Source organism: Gracilinanus agilis, chromosome 1 (assembly GCF_016433145.1).
Source record: "Gracilinanus agilis isolate LMUSP501 chromosome 1, AgileGrace, whole genome shotgun sequence".
NCBI lineage: Eukaryota > Metazoa > Chordata > Mammalia > Didelphimorphia > Didelphidae > Gracilinanus > Gracilinanus agilis.
In genome coordinates, this window is record NC_058130.1 from 756,583,779 (window position 1) to 756,604,113 (window position 20,335).

At 43.3% G+C, this 20,335-nt stretch overlaps 1 protein-coding gene across 1 annotated transcript in view; it reads left to right on the forward strand.

Annotated features, from left to right (window-relative positions):
- Window positions 1-569: 569 nt before the first annotated feature.
- Window positions 570-20,335, forward strand: part of ACAD10 (acyl-CoA dehydrogenase family member 10) — a 50,765-nt gene continuing 30,999 nt past the window's right edge. The window contains 6 exon segments of the mRNA XM_044685421.1: window positions 570-756; window positions 4,462-4,610; window positions 8,184-8,378; window positions 11,689-11,847; window positions 14,069-14,228; window positions 20,153-20,294. Coding sequence (XP_044541356.1) covers window positions 570-756; window positions 4,462-4,610; window positions 8,184-8,378; window positions 11,689-11,847; window positions 14,069-14,228; window positions 20,153-20,294 — 992 coding nt within the window.

Genomic DNA, 20,335 nt, shown 5'->3' on the forward strand with positions numbered 1-20,335 from the left:
GAGTAAATACAAAGTATATACAAAGTAAATGTAACAGATATGAGTTAGATCTTGTTATACCCATTTCACAAGAAGTAAATTGAGGCATAGAGACATATAGTGATTCCATACTGCAAGCAGAGTCAGTAAAGTCAGTCCATGAGCATTTAAATTTGTGCTCAGTAGACACTATTAAAGTCTGGGAATATAGAGAAAAGTAAAAACAGTTTGTTCCCCTAAGAGGCTCTCATTCTAATGGGGGTACCCCAGGCTTTAGATGGACCATAATCTCAGAGGAGCTGGCACTAGCAGCTGAGTGAGGCTGGAGCCTGGGAACCTCTTGCAGAAGATGGGATTCAAACTGAATCTTGAAGAAAGCCCAGGAGGGATAGCACCCTTAGCTCAGATCCATTGTCTTCTGCCCACTTGGGACTTGGGAGGAGGATCTAAGTAATAGCAGGGAGAAAGAAGACCCTCTGCCTGGCCTGGATTGTCTCACAGTGCACAGTATCAACTATGGCACCAGCTGAACCAAGGCACATGAGCTCTATTTCTCTTCCCTCTCTCTCTTGAATAGCTTTGGCCTCCTCATGGGCTTCCTGAGGATCTTCCAATGCTCTTCAGTCCTATGGGCCTGGAGACCGGCCCCCCTGAAGCCCCTCCAGATCTGGGCCCGGCACCTGCCACAAAGGAAGCGTTCCGGAGGGAGCCCCTACAAAGCTGTGATTTTTGACATGGGTGGGGTTCTCATTCCTTCTCCATCCGCAGTGGCTGCAGGTGAGTTCTCGCTTATGTTTTTTCTTGCCAGGACCTGGGAAAGCAGCTTGAGTTCTAGAAGTTAAAATGAGGCTGCCAGCCCCATTTTGGGGGGGGGGGATAGAGGTGGCAGGCGGGAAGGGGGGTACAATGGAAAGAGAGTCGGATCTGGGGTTAGAATCCTGCCTTGCACAACCTCAGACAGGGCTCTTGTCCTGTCTGGGCTTCTCTTTACTCCACCAACAAATGAAGACACTGAAATAAATGCTCACTCTAAGAGGCCTTTTGGTTTGAGATCTATCATCCTAGAAGCACATCTTTTAGTTTTATGGAGCGGATTCTAAGACCTTGAGGGTCTACTTCACAATAATACTAGCTAGCTTTTGCATAGAGTCTTCTGTGTGCCGGGCACTGTGAAGCACTTCATGATTATTATCTCAGTGGGTCCTTACAACTACCAGAGGAGACACATGCTATTATCATCTCCATTTATAGATCAGGAAACTGAGACAAATAGAGGTGAAGGGGCTTGCCCAGGGTCACATAGCTAGTAAATGTCTAAGGCTGAATTTGAACTCAGATCTTTCTGACTCCATGCCCAGTGCTCTGTGCCTCCAGTTGCTTTGGAATACTACTCAATGGAGTATTTGCTGTAAAATAAAATCGCCCTTAGATACTGTTTTTGAACAGCCCCCTCACCCCCTTTTAAGTCTATACCAATGATCTCATTGATATAAGGAGTTTCTAAGGCAGAAACTCTACCTATACAGAGGCAGCTTTTTTGTAACTTAAAGCCTAAGGGTTTGCCTGGTACATTAAGATATTAGTCAAGAAACCTTCATTTAGCTACCTGCTCTGTGCTAGGCGCTGGGCTAAGTGACTTGCCTGGGATTACTTAACCATTACACGTGTTAACTAGGAAAAACAGGGGACTATTAAATAGTCAGAAAAACTACTCTTTAAAGAAAGGGGTACAATGCAAAATCAGGCCTCCATGCAGAGCTGTGTGCCACTCGCCCACACAGAGTTCCAAGGATTGGAACTCCGGTTGCTCTGGTCCCTGACTCCTGGGAATGCCAACCACACTAGATTGGACAATTCCAAGGAGCCATTAAAGTTGGGAAGCTTAAATACCTTTTATGGGGAACATGGGAACTGAGCATGAGAGGGACAGTTGATAGACTTTATAATGGTAACAAAGGAAAATGAGGAGTTTCAGACAGGAATCACAGTGAGGGGCTGATGCTTTACAATGGACACAAAAGGGAAAGATCCAGCCACGGGATGTTGACACCTGTTAGAAGTGGGACTTGAACCCAGGGCTTCAAAGCAGTGTCTGGCACCTAGACTGAGCACTTAACAAAAGCCCTTTAATAGGTGGATTGATTCCTTCTGTTGACTGGAATCTAGAAACCCCCAAACAGTAGGCAGCGCAGCGCAGCGCATCAGTCCGGTCAGCTGAAGATCCCCAGTTTGATCCTTGGAAGGAAGGTGTGATATACTGGGAGAGGCTTCTGGAGACAAGAAGAGTCACTTGGCTTGGGCTTGGCCATGATGGGAATGATCATCCCCACTCAAGCTCAAAAGGTCTTTTGTTAGTCTGAGTCTAGTGAAGATGGACTCTTCCTCTGGGAGGAACTCTCATGTGACAGGGTCAAACCTGGGGCCTTCACCTTTAAGCTAAGTAACCTGGAGGGTCATTAAATCTTTCTAAGCTACAAGTTTGGGGGCTTCTAGATTCCACATCAACACTTCCTTCTTTGAGGTCCTCTTATCCATTAAGATCACCAGGACTTTCAAATAAAGACAGAGGACAATTGGTTCATATGGGAAGAGGGCACCCCTGGGAACAGTCTTCTCCCGTGTAGCTCAGGGCAGGCATTCTATTCTTTAAGGAATCAATTGCCTCATGGCTTCCTAAGGAAGTACCACGTTGCCCCATCGAGGCAGCATTGGATGTTAGTACTCATGGAACCATAAAATGGAAATGGTCTATTCCCTAGGCCAACCCCCTCATTTTGGAAATTGAGGCCCAGAGATGCCACAGAATCTTCCCAAAGTCACACAGGCAGAACCAGGATTCACATCCAGCGCCCCTGAATGCCAAACCTGGGGCTCCATATGGCCTCCTATTTTTGGGGTGAGGAAAACCATAAAGAATGACAAAGGGAGAGACACAAAGAAAGACAGAGGGGTAGAGAGAAAACTTGAGATCTGGGCTCTGCTGGGTGAGTGACCCTGGGCAAGCTGTCTTCCCTCTTGGGCAGGCTTCCCTGTGCTCTTCCCTAAAATGAGGGGTTTATATTTTGCATGATAACCCAGATCAGATTGCTTGCCAGCTTTTAGAAGAGGGAGGGAAGGGAGGGAAAAAGATAATTTACATCAGTGATTCCCAAAGTGGGCGCTACTGCCCCCTGGTGGGTGCTGCAGCGATCCAGGGAAGCAGTGATGGCCACAGGTGCATTTATCTTTCCTATTAATTGCTATTAAAATTAAAAAAATTAATTTTCAGGGGACGAAGTAATATTTTTTCTGGAAAGGGGGTGGGAGGCCAAAAAAGTTTGGGAACCACTGATTTACATCATAGAACTTGGGAAAACTTATGTGGAAATTCGTTATTACATGTAATTGGGTAAAATAAAATATCTTTAAAATGAAAAATTAAAAAAATAAAATGAGAAGTTAGATAAGATGGGCCCTAAGGCTCCTTCTAGCTTGAAATCCTCTCATTGCTGGAGAACTTGGTACAAGTGTAGAAAATAATGCAAATAGCAACAAAAAGCCTGAGGTGGATTGAATAGACACTGATTAGAATCCTTTCAAAATGTCTCCTTGACAGTGGATTGAGAGTCAGGCCTAGAGACCGGAGGTCCTGGGTTCAAATCTGGCCTCAGACACTTTCCAGCTGTGTGACTCTGGGCAAGTCACTTGACCCCCATTGCCCACCCTTACCAGTCTTCCACCTAGGAGCCAATACAGAGAAGTTAAGGGTTTAAAAAAAAAGAAAACAAAACAAAATGTCTCCATGATTATCAGGCTGTGGAGATAGTTACCTGCTGCTTTTGCCATTTGCAAGGCAAGGTTATTTTTTTTTTTAACATTTATTAATATACATTTTTAACATGGTTACATGATTCATGCTCCTCCTTTCCCCTTCAACCCCCCCCGCCCCCCCCCCATCCATGGCCGATGCGCATTTCCACTAGTTTTGTCGTGTGTCCTTGATCAAGCCCAATTTCCAAATTGTTGGTAGTTGCATTGGTGTGGTAGTTTCGAGTCCACACCCTCAATCATGTCCACCCCGAAGGCAAGCTTATTTTTTGTCTTCAAGTTGATTAAATTAAGCTATTTTAGCTGATTTTACTCCTGGAGGCTCCCTGGGACTGAGGTGGAGAGGTGTGCATCCCAGGGCTCTGCTGGGTTGCTGGGAGGGAGGAGGCCTTTCTTAGGAGCCTGCCATTAGATGAGATGTCTCCAGGCAGGTTCTGTCCATCACTGTGGTTTCCTCCTTTCTGGAGGGTGTCTTTAAATGGAATAGAACTTAGCAGCCTGTCCCTGATCCTTTCTGGGATCGTTCTGTTCGTTCTTCCTCCACACTCTAGGGAAGCTGGTGCCAGGTAGAATGGGAGCTCCCCCTCACAGCTGCTCTCCTACTGCTCTAGACCCGGGGCTGGGGCTGGGTGTGTTCTGCATATCTGCCAAATGGGGCTCTTTCGCTTTCTCTAGAATGGGAGGTGCAGAATCGCATCCCTTCTGGAACAGTCATCAAGGCCCTAGTGGCTGGTGGGGAACAGGGAGCCTGGATGAAATTCATGAGAGGAGAGATGACACTGGCTGAATTTTTGCAGAAGTTTGAGGCACAATGCTCCGACATGGTGAGTGCATTTAGCAGATTTCCCTGCTGGTGCTTGTTTTCGTAGGCAAGCGCTAGAACACATTTATTAAATTGCATTAAATCCAACTTTGCAAATAACATAGCTTAGTAGAGTGTTGGCCTTGAAATGAGGGGACCTGGGTTCAAATTCTGCTCTGTCTTTTACTACCGGTACGACAACTTACCCTTTCTGCACATGAGGATATTGTACTAGAACAATGACTTTCAAACTTTTTGGCCTCATAAACCCTTTATATCCTCTTTCTCTCTTTTTCCTTCTAAACCCTTACTTTCTATATTAGTAATAACTCTCAGACAGAAGGGGAAGGATTAGGCAAATAGAGTGAAGTAACTTGCACAAAGTCACCCAGCTAGGAAGTGTTGAACACAGGACCTCCTGACTGTGAGCCTCACTGAGCCATCGAGCTGCCCCAACTTCAATCATTTTTAGGAGTATAAAGGGTTAGGGGCAGCTCAGTGGCACAGTGAATAGAGAGCCAGGTCCAGAGATGGGAGATCCTGGGTTCAGCTACTCCTAGCTATTGTGATACTGGAAATTTTGGGGTCCCTGATCTAAATTTCCTGTGGACATTTAGGGCTCTTTCAAACTACATTTCCCATGATTCCTCTTGTGTAATCACATAGACAGGAAGTGTAATAACATAGAGAGGAGAATAAAAAGGAAGTGCCTGGAAAGGCATGCTTTTTTTTGATGCTGAAGCAGGATGGTGGTGGAGGTATGGCAGGTCCTTCAAACTAACTCTTAATATAGCACATGACTTCATTTTTCTAATGGCTGTTAATAAATCTTTTAAAACAATAATATTTTTAAATCTATCCCTTTATATCCATTTTATTTCTTACACTATGAGACCCTGGGCAAAGTTGCTTAACCACCACTGCCTAACCCTTTCTGCTCTTCTGCCTTAGAACCAATATGGTTCTTAGGTGGAAGGGAAAAGTTAAAAAAAATGATTAAAGATTCCCTTCCCTACCCAAAGAGGAGGTTATATCTATCAATATATTTTTATTTAACTTAAAATATGATCTTTGTATTATTATTATATCTGTGCAAGTCACTTCCTCTCTGGGCTATGCTAGCCTGTAAAATAAAAGATTTGACTAAATCACAACTTTAAATATATGAGCTTGTCTCCTTTTGGACTTTCCTACACAGAGAAGTAAATCTAAATCATTCTTTACTAATGACCACCAGCAGTTGTTGGCCTTTGGCCCATGGCCTATTTGCATGATATGCTAAAGTCAGCACAAAGTTATTAAGGCATGTGGGATACAAAGAATGAAACCATCTCTCCTCACCATGAGCTTACAATCTAATGGGACAAAACTCATATGAAGATGTGGGGATAGAAAGAGACACAGTGACTGATTGGAGGCTTAAGAGCAGGGAGAGGGAGGAGTGCAAGGTATGAACCTGGGCGACCGGAGGCTGCCGGTGCCTTGGACAGCAACAGGGAGGGAGGGAGGTTAGGGGCCAAGATGATGAGTTCCATTTGGGATATGTTCAATTTAAGATGTCGGGATCTTCATTTTGAAAGGGAACCAGTAATACCCATGACCAAAGCTCAAGATGGTGAGCTCCAGGGCTGAATACAGAGATCTGGGAGGTGTCTGCATAGAAATGAGGTGACAGAGAGAGAGAGAGAGAGAGAGAGAGAGAGAGAGAGAGAGAGAGAGAGGAAAGAGATGTGTGGGGGAGGAAAGAAAGGGAGAGAGAGAGAGAGAGAGAGAGAGAGAGAGAAAGAGAGAGANTTTGGGGAGAACCACCAATCCTGTAGTTAGAGGCAGCTAAGATGATCAGGACAAACCTCTCCACTGTCCTAGGACTCTGGCAGAAATGGCTACATTTGGGACTATTTTGGTTCCATCTCCCTTGCCTTCATTTTCCCATTGATCTAGTAAGATAATTTGTCAGTGCAGAGGGGAATAAGCATTATCGAGAATATTCTGTGTACCCTGGCTTCTGCTAGCTGACACGCATAGAGTCCTTGCAAAGGTTTGCCAAAAACTATACTGTATGGTATCAGGACTAGTTAGCTGCATGGATGGATAGACAGAGATATAATCACACACACACACACACACACACACACACACACACACACACACACACACACACGCAGTTTCACTATGAGGTAGGTTGACAGATATAATCATATATATATAAATATGTACATATATATGGCATCAGTACTAGAAAGGTGGACATAGATATAGATTAGGTGGCTCAGTGGGTAGAGTGCCAGGATTGGAATCAGGAAGTCCTCAGTTCAAATTTAGCCTCATACACTTAATAGTTGGGTGACCATGGGCAGATCACAACCTCTATTTACCTTACTTCCTCTTTTATAAAATGGGGATGCATTGAAGAAGGGAATGGCAAGCTACTCTCGTATCCTGGCCAAGAAAACTCCAAATGGGTCAGGAAGTGTCAGATGTGCCTAATGAACAGCAACAACATAGATATAATCACATACATATATATATATATGCAAATATATATCAGCACTAGATAAATACATAGGTAGAAATATAAGCATATTTATCTATCTCAAAGTAATCTTACAAGAAAGCTTTTTTTAATTCTCATTTTGCGGATGAAGAGACTTCAAGGAGGTTCTTGACTTCCTCCAGGCCACATAGCTAGTAGGTATCAGAGGCAGGATTATTCACATTCAGGTCTCGCCTACCTCTCAAAGCTACATACTGTCCACTGGCCCCCACTGCCTCAGAGCCTGTGCCCTCTTGACATCAGAACCTCCTTTCAGCCCAGCTGCAGTAAACTCCCATCCATCCCAAATTCAAACAACAGGAAAGCTCCAAGGAGCTGATTCTTCTTTTCTATATTCTGCACACCGGTTTTATGAAAAGGAGAGACCTGCGGAGGAAAGCAGCTGACAGCAGAATTTTAAAAATAAAGCAACTTCCAGATTGCGCCAGCACCGATTTAGCTCAGGTTCCAGAATTCCTCTGCTTGCAGCTGGTCTGTGATGATAATCATGACAAAGGCCTTGGAGCTCTCTAACATCCTGGTGAATTTTCTGTGACAGTAGAAAAATGAAACTGTGGTTGTTTATCCCATAGTTTTTTAATTGGATGTATTTTTCTTAGATGTGACCTGTGATTTTATTAGTGCACTCAGTGGGGAAACCCCTCTCAAGGCAGATTCTTACCTTCTCTGTAACTTAGGGTCTTAATGGGTCACCCAGGGCACTGAGTGCTTAAGTGATTGGTTCAGAGACACACAGCAGAAGTGGAATCTGACCTTGAGTGTTTTCTGTTGACTTTTAATTTTTGAAAATTGGTCATACATGTATTATGAAAAAATAACTTCTAGACCTTTTGGTCAAGTTGAATCCCTTATTCCCTAGCCGTAACTAAGCTGCAGATTTCAGGCAAAGTCTTAAGAGGAATGATTCCCTTGTGTAGCCAGTAATTGGCCTGGGCTATGGTCACCAGGTAACAGTGGTCAGGAGTCAAGGTCTTTTCTAAGACAGGGAGATTTTTCTGTTGCTACTGCTGATTGCTGTTTTTTTTCCTCATTATTTCGTAGATGAAGTTACCACTGCCAGTTGACTCATTTTTTTCTCTGCTGACCAGTGGACAAGTTGCGAAGCCATTTACAGTGATGACAGAAGCAATAAATCGAATCCGGGCAGAAGGCCTGAAGACTGCAGTTCTTAGTAATAATTTTTATCTCCCCAATGGGGAGAGTTTTTTGCCTCTGGACCGGAAACAGTTTGATGTGGTAAGGCTGCAGAGATTAAAAATAGCATAGAAAGTGGTCCCCTCCCCCTTGTCTCTCCCTTGGAGCCGTAACTGAGACGGCTGCATTCTGGCCGGCCTCAGCTGGAGTCCTGTGGTGCCTGGTGGAGGAGCATGGCACAGGCGAAGCCTTGACAAAGTCATTGTCCTCTTCCCAAGGTCAGACACGAGAGGGTTTGCTACCTGAGCCGCGGGCCTCAGGGAATGGCTGGAAAGGCCTCAGCTCTGGAAACTCCCTAGAATGAGAGGCTCCATCTCAGTGTCCCCCTTAGCCCCAACTTCTTGTAGGATCCCCTGATTGCACTCTCTCTCTTCAGTCCATCCCTATTCCCCTGCCCATCTGAGGCCCCGCTCTCAAGAATGTTCAGATCCACCACAATTTTGTTCACTTGAGTGTTCATCTTCTTCACCAGAAGATTATTCTCTCTAAAAAATATGCTTTTTCAAGCTTTGGAAAAATATGCTGGAAATTGAATTCAATTGGATAGGTATTTATGAGCATCCTTTATGGGTACAGCAGCATGCAAAGCACCTCGAAGATTTCAGTTCATTTGTAGCCAATAAGCAATCATTATGTGCCCTTTCAGTGGGCCTGGTGCTACACTGGGTGCTGGGGCTACAAAGTCAAAGGATGAAATAGCCCCTGCCCTCAAGGAGCTTACATTCTCTTAAGGGAGACAGGAGATAGTATAGATTTTAGAGACCAGAAACAGCATGCCATGCCCTGCCTTCCCTAACTAAGTGCCAGGCGTACCCTGCCCCCTCTAACCCCGCACAGGGGAGAAAGTGCTCCCATTGGGCAGAGAGGCAGGGGAAGTGAGGCATGTCCTCAGTCTGAATGGACAGGGGGAGGAGAGTATACACTCCTATCGGGCTGCTGGGCAGAAGTGAGTAATGTGAAAAAATATTGTCAAGCGTGGTAGAGAGGGGGAAGGGAGCCCGAGTCCCTTTGCCTTTCTAGTAATGAACTTGGGGGAGTGGGAGGTGGAGCCAAGGGGGAGGATGGCATGTGTGTCCACAGAGTGCTCTGTGTGCTGTCTTTGGTATGTGTGCCATAGATTCACCATCATTGGTATATATTCAACTGAATACAAAATAAATTGGGAAGGGCTAGTGGAAGAGGATGGAGTGGATTGGGAAAGGTTTAACATAGGAGGAGCATAAGAAGTGGAGGTGAGAGTGGATGCCAGCTAGGTGGCACAGGAATGCAGAAGCAGAGAATTTTTTTTTAATAGTTCTGCTTCCAAGGTTTTTGCCTATATTTGAATTCTGAAGTCAGAATCAGAAGCTAGATGGCTTAGGATGAATGGGAGGGGATAGGGTAGAGATGTGTTATATCTCATGGCAAATAATCTTTATATATTCTCCTCCATGTTATACTTCTTGTTCAAGAAGATATATTTAATTAATTAAAAGTTTCTGTATCTTCCTAGAGGCAGTGTGGTATAATGACTAGAGAGGCAGCCTCAGATTCAAAAAGACTCTGGATTCAAGGCCTTCCGTTGACCTGTTTTTCCTGTGTGACTCTGGACAAGTCACTGTCCTCAGTGCCACAGAGAGTCCCTGAGGTTATTAGGTGCAATGTGGGTTCAGAGCTCCCTTGGCAAAGGGTGTTCCTTATCCAGAGTCCTTAATACCATAGAAATCACAGATTTAGGCCTCCAGTACTGGACACCCAAAGATTGTGCTGGGAAACACCAAGACGAAAGCTCCATTCAGAGCCTCTCTCTTCTCATCTGAATGGATGATGGTGTACGTACCATTTTTTTCCCCTGTTGGCAAAAGGGATCCAGTGTTGCAGACTTCATTGATTAATCAAGAAGCCTCTATTAAGTTGCCTACTATATGCTAGACACTGAGTGATAGGCTTACTAAGGCAAAAGTAAAACAATCCCTGCCCTCATGGAGCTTATATTCATTTTTTTTAAACCCTTACCTTCTGTCTGAGAATGGATATTAATCCAGTAAGGGCTAGGCAATTTAGGCTAAGTGACTTGCCAAGGGTCACATAGCTAGGAAGTATCTGAGGCCTTATTTGAACCAAGGTCCTTTCATTTCTAGGCTTGGCTCTCAATCCACTGAACTAACTGCCCTCACCTCCAGAGGTTTGAATTTTGAAGGAAACCAGGCATTCCAAGAGATGGAAATAAGGAGGGAGGTGTATTCCAGACTTAGGGACAGCAGGCCAGTGTGGGTGGACTTTAGACTATGTATGTGGAGGAAGCTAATATGTGATGAGGCTGGAAAGGAAAGAAGGGGCCTAATAAAGACTTAAATGCCAGACAAAGGATTTTGTATTTTATTCTGGAGATATTAGGGAGACACTGCAGTTTGTCGCCACAGTTCCGTAAAAGTAGCCAACCCCCACCCCCACCCCCACCCATCCAAACTGTCATACTATAAACCCAAAGTGCAGTAGAGGATAAGGCTTTTTTAAAAACCTCATACCAATAATTTGTGGATTCACTAGGAAATATTTTGTTTCTGCATCCCAAAATATAAACCTGACTTTGTTAGAACTTTTATGGCTTAAGGGATCTTAGTTTGTGACTCGGGGGCCTGTTGGACAATCGATAGACTTCATTTTATTATATTCAAGCAAACTGAGTAAGAAGTAGCACACCCAGCAAGCATTTCCATTGGTAATCACTGCTTGTTTCTGGAGTAGGTGGAGAGGGAGAATTAGGAGAGCTCAAAGCCCACTGGCTCCTGGGCCCTGCTTGTTATTCCTCCAACTCTTGATGATTCTCTATATCCTACCCCACCATTTCTTGGAGACTTCTAATGAGGTTCACACCAGGAGCTCAGGAACATGGCAGACTATGAGGGAAGAAGCTTAAATAAGGTTTTCAACCTTGTCACCAAGGCTTGTACCCCTGGGCCCCAGGTATCCTCACCACCATAATTCTGTAACTCCAGGAGCACTTAGCAAGCAGCCCAATGGAATAGGTCATTCATTTGGGGCCTTCTGAGACAAAAATGGGCCCCTGGGACATCCTTGGGTCTTCTTTCTGATTGCTTCTCCTAATACCTAAAACCTAAAGTGCTATTGAAAGCTGTTAGCTCAGCCTGGGTGGCTTCACAGGATGACAGCCCAGAGGGTTTCCCAAATCCTGTAGCCTAAATTGGCCTTGTCATTTTGTGCAAAGAGGGGTGCTCAACACACTTGTCCTACCTCATCTCAACTGGATCCCGTCATATTGTCTTCGTTTCAGCACATGTTAATCTTCATGTCAGAGACTCCCAAAGCTGGTTTTCTGCATGTTTATCTGTATCTCTCATTCCCCCTTTAGATTGTTGAATCCTGTCTAGAAGGGATCTGTAAGCCAGACCCTCGTATTTATAAGATGTGTCTGCAGCGACTGCAGGTGGAGCCCTCAGAATCCATCTTTCTTGATGACCTTGGACATAATTTAAAGGCAGCTACTCAGCTTGGCATCCATACTATAAAGGTAGAGACTCAATATTCAATGAGCATTTATTTAAAAAAATTTTTTTTGTTTAAGTATTTTGCCATGGTTGTATGATTCGTGTTGTCTCCCTCCCCTCTGCCCCTCCTCCCTAGTCAACAAGCAATTCCTTTGGGTTATACATATATTATCACTCAATAACTTTCCATATTATTCATTTTTGTAATAGAGTCATCTTTTAAAACCAAACCCCCAAATCCTAAACCCACATAAACAAGTGATAAATCATATGTTTTTCTTCTGTGTTTCTGCTCCCACAGTTCTTTCTCTGAATGTGGATAGCATCTTTCTCATAAGTTCCTCTGGATTGTCTTGGGTCATTGCATTGCTGCTAGTAGAGAAGTCCATTACATTAGATTGTACCACAGTGTATCCGTCTCTGTGTATAAGGTTCTCCTGGTTCTGTTCCTTTCACTCTGCATCAGTTCCTGGAGGTCATTCCAGTTCACATGGAATTCCTCCAGTTCATTATTCCTTTGAGCACAATAGTATTCCATCACCAACAGATACAATTTGTTCAGCCATTCCCCAATTGAAGGACATTCTCTCATTTTCCAATTTTTTGCCACGACAAAGAGTGCAGCTATAAATATTTTTGTACACATATTTTTCCTTATTATCTCTTTGGGTAGTGGTATTGCTGGATCAAAGGGTATGCTCGATGAGCATTTATTAAACCCCTATCATGTGCCAAGTACATGTCTTGGTGTTGGGGAGACTCTATGTCCATAAAGTTTGTATATAACACAAATAATGATAGTAGCTCACATTCACAGAGCACTTTAAGGTTTACAAAGCACTTTAATGTGTTGTCTCATTTGATCCTTACAACAACCCTGTGAAGTAAGTGCTTTCGTTGTCCCCATTTTTCAGATGAAGAAACTGAGCATGAGAGGTGAAGTGAATTGTTTAGAGGAAGTTAGGGAGAAAGGAAGGGAAGGAAACAAGAATTTAATATGCTAGGCACTATTCTAAGTGCTTTACAGATATCTCATTTGAGCCTTACAACAACCCTAATAATAACCTATGAGGTGGTTATTATTACTTCCATTTTACAGACTGGGACAGACAGGATTACAGGATTGCCCAGACTTACAATAGCAAGAAAGTATCTGAGGCAGGATTTGAACTCTTGTCTTCCTGGCTCTAGGACAGCTGGGTGGCACAGTGGATAGAGCTCTGGGCTTGGAATAAGGAAGACTCAGCTTCATGAGTTCAATTCTGGCCTCAGACCCTTAACAACTGCGTGACCTTGTGTAATTCACTTCCCCCTTTTTGCTTCAGTTTCCTCATCTGTCAAATGAGCTGGAGAAGAAAATGGCAAACCTCTTGAGTATCTTTATCAAGAAAACCCCAGATGGCATCACCAAGAGTCAGACACAACTATACAACAACAACCAGCTTCCTCTTAGAAAACACTTTTTAGACTATTTGTCTCTACATATTAAGAAGAAACTATAAGGAGCTCTAAAGTATCTTACATTTGGGCTCCAGAAGTCCATTTCATAGAACCCATGGGGAGAGGCATAGGAAGACAGAACAATGTTTTATGGGAGTTTAGAGGGTCAGTAGCATGATGTGCCTGTTGAAAAGGAGGAGGCTGTCTTGGCCTCTGTGGGGGATGATGCTCTTATCTTCTTCCCTGACCACTTTGGGGCAAGGTCTAGGATGGGCATTGACAAGCTGCAGGGGAACTTGGGGTGGGGGGGACAAGAATAAAAAAGACCTTTGAGGCCATGACTCAGGAAAATTGTTTGAAGGAACTTGGGATACTTCTGGAGAGGAGAAGCCTCAGGGGATCTCTATAGCTAGCTCTCTTGTATCTCCTTGTCCTGAAGAAGAATTACATTTGTTTAGTTTGACCCCAGCAGACAGAACATGGAACAATAAGGAGAAATCACAAAGGGCTAATTTGGTCCCTTCCCCCCCCCCCCAAACCCTTACCTTCTTAGTATTGATTCTAAGAGAGTAGAGCTGCAAGGGCTAGGCAAGAAGTCATTTAAGACTTGCCTATGATCACACGACTAGGAAGTATCTGGGGGCAGATTTGAATCAGGTCTTTCTGACTCCAGGCCTGGCATTGTCTCCATCATGTATCTTTCACTTTCAAAAAACCTGGGATTTTGAACCTATAGAATGGATGGCTGGGAACAGGCTTAGGGCTGATGGTTGGGAAATGTTCAAATTTTTTTTTTTTAACCAGGTGAATGATGCAGAAAGTGCCTTAGAAGAGTTAGAAACCTTTTTGGGGTTTCCATTGCGGGAGATCATTCCAAAGACCTGTCCAGTGAGAAAGACAAAGGAAATTCCAAGCGATTCCCTAGAGAAATACCTTAAAAGCCTTCTAGGAAGTCAAGCAAAAGGTATTTTTTGTCTGATATTGTGTTTCCAAGACCCATGAATCCTATCTCTTGCATCGAGTCAGGGAAAAAGCCCAAATGAATTATAACAGGTGGAGGGAAAGGTAGTGCCGGGCCCAGAGGGTCAGAGGTGGGCTTTACATCTATCAGGGCAAAGTGATCAAACTCCTCTGCATCCCTGTATCTCCCAGATCGTACTGGCTACAGCTCTTCAGCTCTGAGGGCTCGGGAACAGTGTATACACTTTGAGAGCTTGTTGAGCTGAATAGATGATGAAATTCCCCTCGCTCCTTTTGGGTGCAGGTTGGGGTGAGGGGACAAGATCCTGCATATACCATCCTGCTGGGTTGGTTGATTTGGCTTAATTGTTTTCCTGTCTTCAAAGGTGGGGTGGGGCTCTGTGTATGTGTGTGTTTGTGGAGGGAGAGGGGAAGAATATATCTAGAAATGATTGGGATGTAAAGCCAAAAGGAGTCAGTAAAAAAGGAAAGATTGTCCAGGAAGAAAAGGTACTCTGTGCATACAAAGTCTGATTCGCATGAGTTCCTAGGAAATTGTAAACATTTTTTTTCAGTTCCACATTCTCTCCTTCACTTCCTTTCCCACCCATTGTGAAGACAAGAAATACAGTATTGATTATTCATGTGGTCATGTAAAACATTTCAGTATTAGCTCTATTTCAAAGGAAAACGCACACATACACAAACAAGAAAAAAAAATAAAGTGAAAAAACGATGTTTCAATCTGCACTCAGAGTCCATCAGTTTTCTCTCTGGAGGTCAATAGCATTTTTCATCATCGTTCTACAGAATTGTCATGGATCACTGACTTGATCAGAGTAGCTAAATTTTTCACATTCAATTGGTAAAATGTTTCTGTTACTATGTACAGTGATTTCCTGGTTCTGCTCACATCATTCTGCCTTAGTTCATATAAGTCTCCCCTGGTTTTTGTGTATGTGAGGTTTTTTTCAGCAGTATTCCATCACAATTGTATTCCATTACAATCATATACTACAACTTGCTCAGCCATCCTTACTTGGTGGATTTCCCTTCATTTTTTTTTTCCCTTAAACCCTTACACCTTTTGTCTTGGAGTCAATACTGTGTATTGGCTCCAAAGCAGAAGAGTGGTAAGAGTAGACAATGGGGGTCAAGTGACTTGCCCAGGGTCACACAGCTGGGAAGTGTCTGAGGTCAGATTTGAACCTAGGACCTCCTGTCTCTAGGCCTGACTCTCAGTCCATTGAGCTACCCAGCTGCCCCTTCCCTTCACTTTTTAATTCTTTGTCACCACAAAATATTTTTCTACAAATAGGACTTTTTCCTTTTTCTCTGATTTCTTTGGGGTACAGACCCAGTGCTTTAGTGTTCCTATTATTCCATATCCCCTCCAGCATGTGCCATCTTTCTTTTTTGTCATCTTACCCAAAATGATATGCATTTTAATGTGTTATACCTGGACCAAGATTTTTTTTGCAGTTGAAGAAAAGCCTTTCTGGAGTTGTCTATCAATAATTATTGTATTCAAAAGGTGCTAAACTAAATTAGTCTGGTGCTGTTTTAGGGAAAACAGGGAGTTAACCCTGTGGAAAATAGAAAAAGAGCAATGCGAAGAATGCTAACCTCAGTACTTCAAGAATAGATGATTTTCCCAATGTGTGTGTCCTTCCCACTGATGCAAATGACAACTCCCTTAGGAGATCATATTCATTAGTCCCAAAATAATGTACAAATTGATAGCCAACCTGGTGATGAACCTCTCTTGATTTTAGCTAGGCTAGAGCTATTGGACAGCAGATGTACCTGTTTTTATCCAAATTTGCACAAAAGATAAATTCAGAAATAATTACTTTTTTTGCAAAGGATTCACCACCAGATTCCTCAAAATAGCAACTCATTTTGTGAGGTGGCACAACAGAGTTGTTTTAATTTGCATTTCTCTAATTAAGAGTGATGTGTGATGTAGAGTATCTTTTTATGTGACTATTTTGATTTTTTATTTTTTCTTCTGAAAATTGCATAGTCAAATCCTTTGACCATATATCAATCAGGGAATGACTATTATTTTTTATAAATTTGCCTCATTTCCCTATATATTTGAGAAATGAAACCTTTATCAGAAAAACTTGCTGTAAAACACACACACACACACACACACACACACACACACACACACCCCTTCTTTCCTGCTTTTTTTCTAATTTTGGTTGCATTAGTTTTGTTTGTGCAAAACCTTTTTATTTTAATGTAATCAAAATTATTCATTTTTTGTCCTGTGATCCTTGTTTGTTCATGAACTCTTTCCTTAGCCATAGATCTGTCTGGCAATTTTTTCCATGTTCATCAATTTGTTTATGATATCACCTTTTATGTCTTAATCATGTAACTATTTTGAGCCTACCTTGGTATATATATTGTGAGATGTCAGTCTCTGTCTAGTTTCTGCCAGTCTGCCTTTCCAGTTTCTCCAGCAGTCTTTGTCAAATAATGTGTTCTTGTACCAAGAGATGGGATCTTTGGATTTATCCAACTCTAGATTACTATGTCCTTTTGCTTCTGTTTATTGTGTACCAAATCTATTTCACTATTAACCACTCTATTTCTTATCTAGTATCAGATTGTTTAGATCAGTGATGGGCAAACTACGGCCCCCTGAAATGTTCTATCCGGCTGCAACATTATTCCTAATCAGACGAACACAATGAGTAGGATACAATACAATGAAACTTTGAAAGAGTTGCCTTAGAAACAGACTCACAGATGAACATTTCCTTTCCCTCTTTATTTTTTTTATTAATTTTTTATTAAACCCTTACCTTCCGTCTTAGAATCAATACTGTATATTGGCTCCTTGGTGGAAGAGTGGTAAGGGTGGGCAATGGGGGTCAAGTGACTTGTCCAGGGTCACACAGCTGGGAAGTGTCTGAGGTCAGATTTGAACCCAGGACCTCCCATCTCTAGGCCTGGCTCTCAATCCACTAAGCCACCCAGCTGCCCCCTGACCCCCCTCTTTAAAAAGTCTGCCCATCACTGGTTTAGACGGTTACTGCTTTGTACAATAATTTGAGATCTGACATTACTAGGCTGCCTTCCTTTACTTTTTAAAAAATTGATTCCCTTGATATTCTTGGCCTTTTTTGCTTTCAGATGAACTTTGTCATTTTTCTATCTATAAAATAACTCTTTGGTAGTTTAATTGGTTTGGCACTAAATTTAGGAAGTATTGCCATCTTAGTTAATATTTCTCTAATTGTTTAGATCTGACGTTATTTATATGAAAAGGGCCTTGTAATTGTGATCATATAGTTTCCTGGATTGGTATTGGGAGGTAGACTCAAAAGTGTTTTTATTCTATCTGCAGTTATTTTTAAATAAAAATCACAAAGAATTTTTTTTAAAAATCCTTACCTTTCACCTTACAATTAATACTCTATATCAGTTCTAAATCAGAAGAGTGGTAAGGACTAGGCCTTGGGGTTAAATGACTTGTCCAGGATCACACAGCTAGGATGTGTCTGAGGCCAGATTTGAACTCAGGGCTTCCCATCTCTGCACCTGGCTTTCAATCTACTGAGCCATATAGCTGCCCTCTGTTGAGAATTTTTAATGCAGACAGTAACGGTCTGTTTTGTGAAGGGGAGTTGAACCTTTTAGGATTTCAAATTATAGCAAGTTCCCTGTATATTCTTTTTTTTTTTTTTTTAATTTTAAACCCTTAACTTCTGTATATTGACTTATAGGTGGAAGATTGGTAAGGGTAGGCAATGGGGGTCAAGTGACTTGCCCAGGGTCACACAGCTGGGAAGTGTCTGAACCTAGGACCTCCTGTCTCTAGGCCTGGCTCTCAATCCATTGAGCTACCCAGCTGCCCCCTTCCCTGTATATTCTAAGAGCATTCCCTCTCATTTTTTGTATTCCTCTTCTTTTTTTCTTTCTTTCTTTCTTTTTTTTTTTTTTTTAATTTTTAAACCCTTTACTTCTGTGTATTGACTTATAGGTGGAAGATTAGTAAGGGTAGGCAATGGGGGTCAAGTGACTTGCCCAGGGTCACACAGCTGGAAAGTGGCTGAGGCTGGGTTTGAACCTAGGACCTCCTGTCTCTAGGCCTGGTTCTCAATCCACTGAGCTACCCAGCTGCCCCTGTATTCCTCTTCTAGAAAAATATATGAATCTGAAGAAGTTTCTAGGATCATTGATAAAGAAACATATACATCCCCCTGCTTCCCACCTTGCTGCTTGAAAAGTCACTTTTTATATCTCTTTACTACTGAATCTTCCCGTTATGATTGTTGCTAGCATCTGGCCCATTTAGAATAGCTTATAGAGCTATGTGGGAATTTGGAAGTGTGTTAGGCAGGAAAGCCTGTGTGACCAGAAATCCCAGTGCCGCTAAGCTTCTGGTGCTTCTTTGCCTCTCTGGCTAGTGTCCAGATTTCAGTCTGGAAAGTATAGACTTGGAGGCTTTACACGAATTAGGACCAAGACGTCAGCCTAGGAATGTCACTCACAGACAAGGAAATGGCATTTTCTGCACTAGCAAAGCTATTTAATTGCTCCTTTCAGCTCTCACTTAAATGTTGGAAATGGCTTGGTAGGGTGTGCAGTAAAAAACAACCCTTTCAACTGCAGACCAAGAAGGAAACCATCGTTGCTGATGAACAGAACTATGAGCTGGCCCTGTTGGGAAAAGGGCTGTAAGGAGAAACGTAATACGGTAGGAATCCAAGAAATCGTGGAAGCGTCCTTCAGCAGGGCCATAGCTAAGGCAGGGCAAGAACCACTTTGTCCCAGGACAATATAACTTAGAAGGGGCCACAACACTGAAGCTTCTTTAGGAAGAAGAAGCAAATTACTTTAGCCTCCGGTTAGCAAGATAATTGGTGAAAAACAGAAGCCCCAGATGGTGTCCTCCCCACATCACAGTGCGCTCCCCTCCCGGCCTCCGTGTCCAGAGACGCTTGTCCAAAGGTCCGGATCTTGGCGTCTCTGTCACACTTGTGTTCTGGCATCTATTGCCTCCCTCAGTTTCTCTTAACAGTTGATTTTAAGGTATCTTTCATGCTGCCTGCTCCTGAAGCTGGGTTTTTTAGAGATGGTGTGTTCTCTGCCTTCAGCCCAAGTCCCCTCTAGTTAGGCCCCTCTCATTTTAGGGGCCTCCCGATCAGCTCCCCAATTCCATTGAACCAGTTACCTTCATGATAGCTTTTAAAAAGGGACCAAAGTTATAGCAAGAAAAATCATTCAACATTGGCCTTCTCCCTGCGGGGCATAATTCCCCCCATGCTGCTAGAGGAAGGAAGATTGGGTTCACTGGTGGGTCCATTCCTACATATCATTAACCCCACCAGGATCTCGTCCAACGCCAACTTCTGCCGGGCTGACTGCTACACCTGGCTGCAATTTGTGGCCTCCCAGAACGCCGTAGCTTTGCTCCTGGCCCACATCAAGGATTCCACTTGCTACACCTGGAGTGGAAAAAATGGAGGGAAAGCCAAAGATCTTGACACATCGTAGGGTGAAGAGGGCGTGTGGCTTTGTAGTGTGAAGGAAGAAGTCCCCTCTTTCTTCAGATAGGAATACAGCCAAAGCCCGAGTCGGGCGCTTTCACACACATCCACCTCGCTGGCTACCTCCAAAACCAGAACGTCCTCGTACTCCAATTTCCCAGAAACGGGCTCTGCCCTCTCTCCGTGGAGAGGCGCCACCTCAGGGGTCTGGGGGTCCCCTCTACTCCCATTCTGTTACCACACTAGCGATTCACCTCAGGAGAACCCCAACCCCAGCATTCTAGTATGAAACTTAGAAAAGCCTCTTCTTCTCTGTATAAAGGAAATAGTCTCTTCTGGGGCACCATTGGAAAGAAGGGATATTTGTCTGCTCCTCAGTGGCCTTTTTTAATTTCGTCTTTGACTTTTCTAGTTTCAGGTCCCTTAGAACTCCGGCCGTTTAGCCGTGGGCAGTCCAGCTCGACTTACTCCATCAGGTTGGCCAGTCATCACTTGGTCCTGAGAAAGAAGCCTCCGGGAAAACTCCTTCCCTCTGCCCGAGCTGTGGAGAGGGAATTCAGGTACCTCTGTGGGGCAGCACCCTCTTCTCTCCAGCAGCTCG